Source organism: Sphaeroforma arctica (genome assembly GCF_001186125.1).
Source record: "Sphaeroforma arctica JP610 unplaced genomic scaffold supercont1.5597, whole genome shotgun sequence".
In the NCBI taxonomy this organism is placed as follows: domain Eukaryota; class Ichthyosporea; order Ichthyophonida; genus Sphaeroforma; species Sphaeroforma arctica.
The window spans coordinates 1-1,917 of NW_014034961.1; the positions used below are offsets into that span (position 1 = coordinate 1).

The window sequence follows — 1,917 nt, forward strand, 5'->3', positions numbered from 1 at the left end:
GGGTGTGTGGTGGGTGGATGTGCGTTTATGTGTTTATGTGTGTTTGTGTGTGTGCTTTCTTGGTGTGTGTGTGTGTGTTTTTTTGTTTGCTTGTGTGCCTGTGGGTGGGTGGGTGGGTGTATAGGCATACTCGTGAATGTGCATGCGACGTGTGCCTTAATGTACGAACGCATAAAATACCATTACATCTTTTGAGTTGTCAACTCACAAGGAGATATACTTGAAATTAATAGCATACAAGTATTTTTCTTTTCCGGCTTTCTATGTTTTCCTTTAGGTACATTTTCATACCTAATGCTTCTACTCAAAGCCAACTACACATACCAATCCCAAACAAGCGCTCGCAAGTTAAAACAATCAACTTACCTGCTAACACATAAGTCCTCGGTGAGTAGTTTTTCAAATTAAGTGTCTCTAATTGCCTCATCATCTCTGCTGTGTGACCCCCTGATCCCAGCACAACAAGCACACTGCATGGTTTAGTTCGCTTAGGTGCTGGTGGTTTTACTGCATACCAAAGCCACGCTAATCGCAACCACACAAAATGCACCAGTGAGTATGCGACAATGATAATTGTGATTGTTCTACCGATGGAAGAATTGTGTTGGAAATCTCCCATAGTATCACCCTCAGCGTCTATCGTAGTTGACATTACTGCTCAAATGTATTCGTTGTATGCTACAGTAGGTCTGATCTATTAGATTCACGTTACATAGTAGCGGTTGATTATATAAAATACTGCTGAATGTAAATATATTGATATAGAATAAATATATTTTTATATTGAACCTCTCTGGGTTCAACTTCAGGGTCTCAGGGAGGTATGTAGGGGCTTGCAATGAAATAAAACTATTAATATTCTCAATTACAGGACCAAATTCTGAAATTTTCCCCACAATTATAAAGTCGCACCTTCTTAAAAGTGAGAGAACCTCAAAAGGGTCGCTATATAAAGGATTTCAACACTACTACTAATGAGCCCACTTCGGTGGTGTCTCATAAACTAAAATGGAAAATATACAGAGAAGATTAGCATGGCCCCTGCACAAGGATGACACGCAAAGACGCGAAGCGACACAATTTTTTTTATTTTGAAGTCTTACACGCTCGATACAGGCATGATGCTTTTTCTATATGCTCAGGTAGGCAGGTACTACATAGTTAACTGATAACAAAGACTAACATGGTCTATTTTAGAACAGCTGACGCAAAAAAAATATCAGGCAACATCAATCATCAATTTTTGAACTAGTAGAAATTGTACCAGAACTTGGTCAAGGTGGTCATATTCGTACACATACACGTGATAGACATGCTGCTGACGCTTACTATGGGTTAGATAATATGTCCTACCGCTTGATGATGTATTAGTTTATATGCTAGATATTCCTGTTATATTAGACCGCCTTTAATATGATATAGAAATGCCCGAATCATCTATACGATAGTCTTCGTGTATTCGAAGATTCATGCATGCTCAGACTATATTATGGTCGTGACTACATAAGTGGGCAAGGGTCTGGGACTGGTGTGTCTACCGGAACGATTTTCACATCCATCCGTAAGACATAGCAGCATATCATGAACTGGGGCTCATAGGAGAATGAATAAATACCCGTCCTGATGTCGAATACTGCCGATGCATGAATGTTCAACCGGTGGCAACCAATTAACTGAAAACTCCCCAATGCACGATACAGACCACGAATTAAATTGAATGTCTGGCATTTATACCAATAAATATAATCTTAGCTAAATGAAAATTCACTCGTGTTGCACGATCATTGTATTTACTGCTGTCGTTGCTGATTGAAGTATGATTGACTGATAATGTAACTATATATAAATGTGTGCATATATATATACTAAAAACCTAACGAATGCTTGTATACAAAAGTTATACTATAACATGCACGA

At 38.6% G+C, this 1,917-nt stretch overlaps 1 protein-coding gene across 1 annotated transcript; it reads right to left on the reverse strand.

Moving 5' to 3' along the window:
• Positions 1 to 366: 366 nt before the first annotated feature.
• SARC_15091 (hypothetical protein) lies at positions 367 to 652 on the reverse strand (the record flags this gene model as incomplete). The annotated part of the gene is made up of 1 exon (XM_014290780.1): positions 367 to 652. A coding segment is annotated over one exon (286 nt), but the record flags the coding sequence as incomplete, so codon positions are not given.
• Between the last annotated feature and the right edge of the window lie 1,265 nt (positions 653 to 1,917).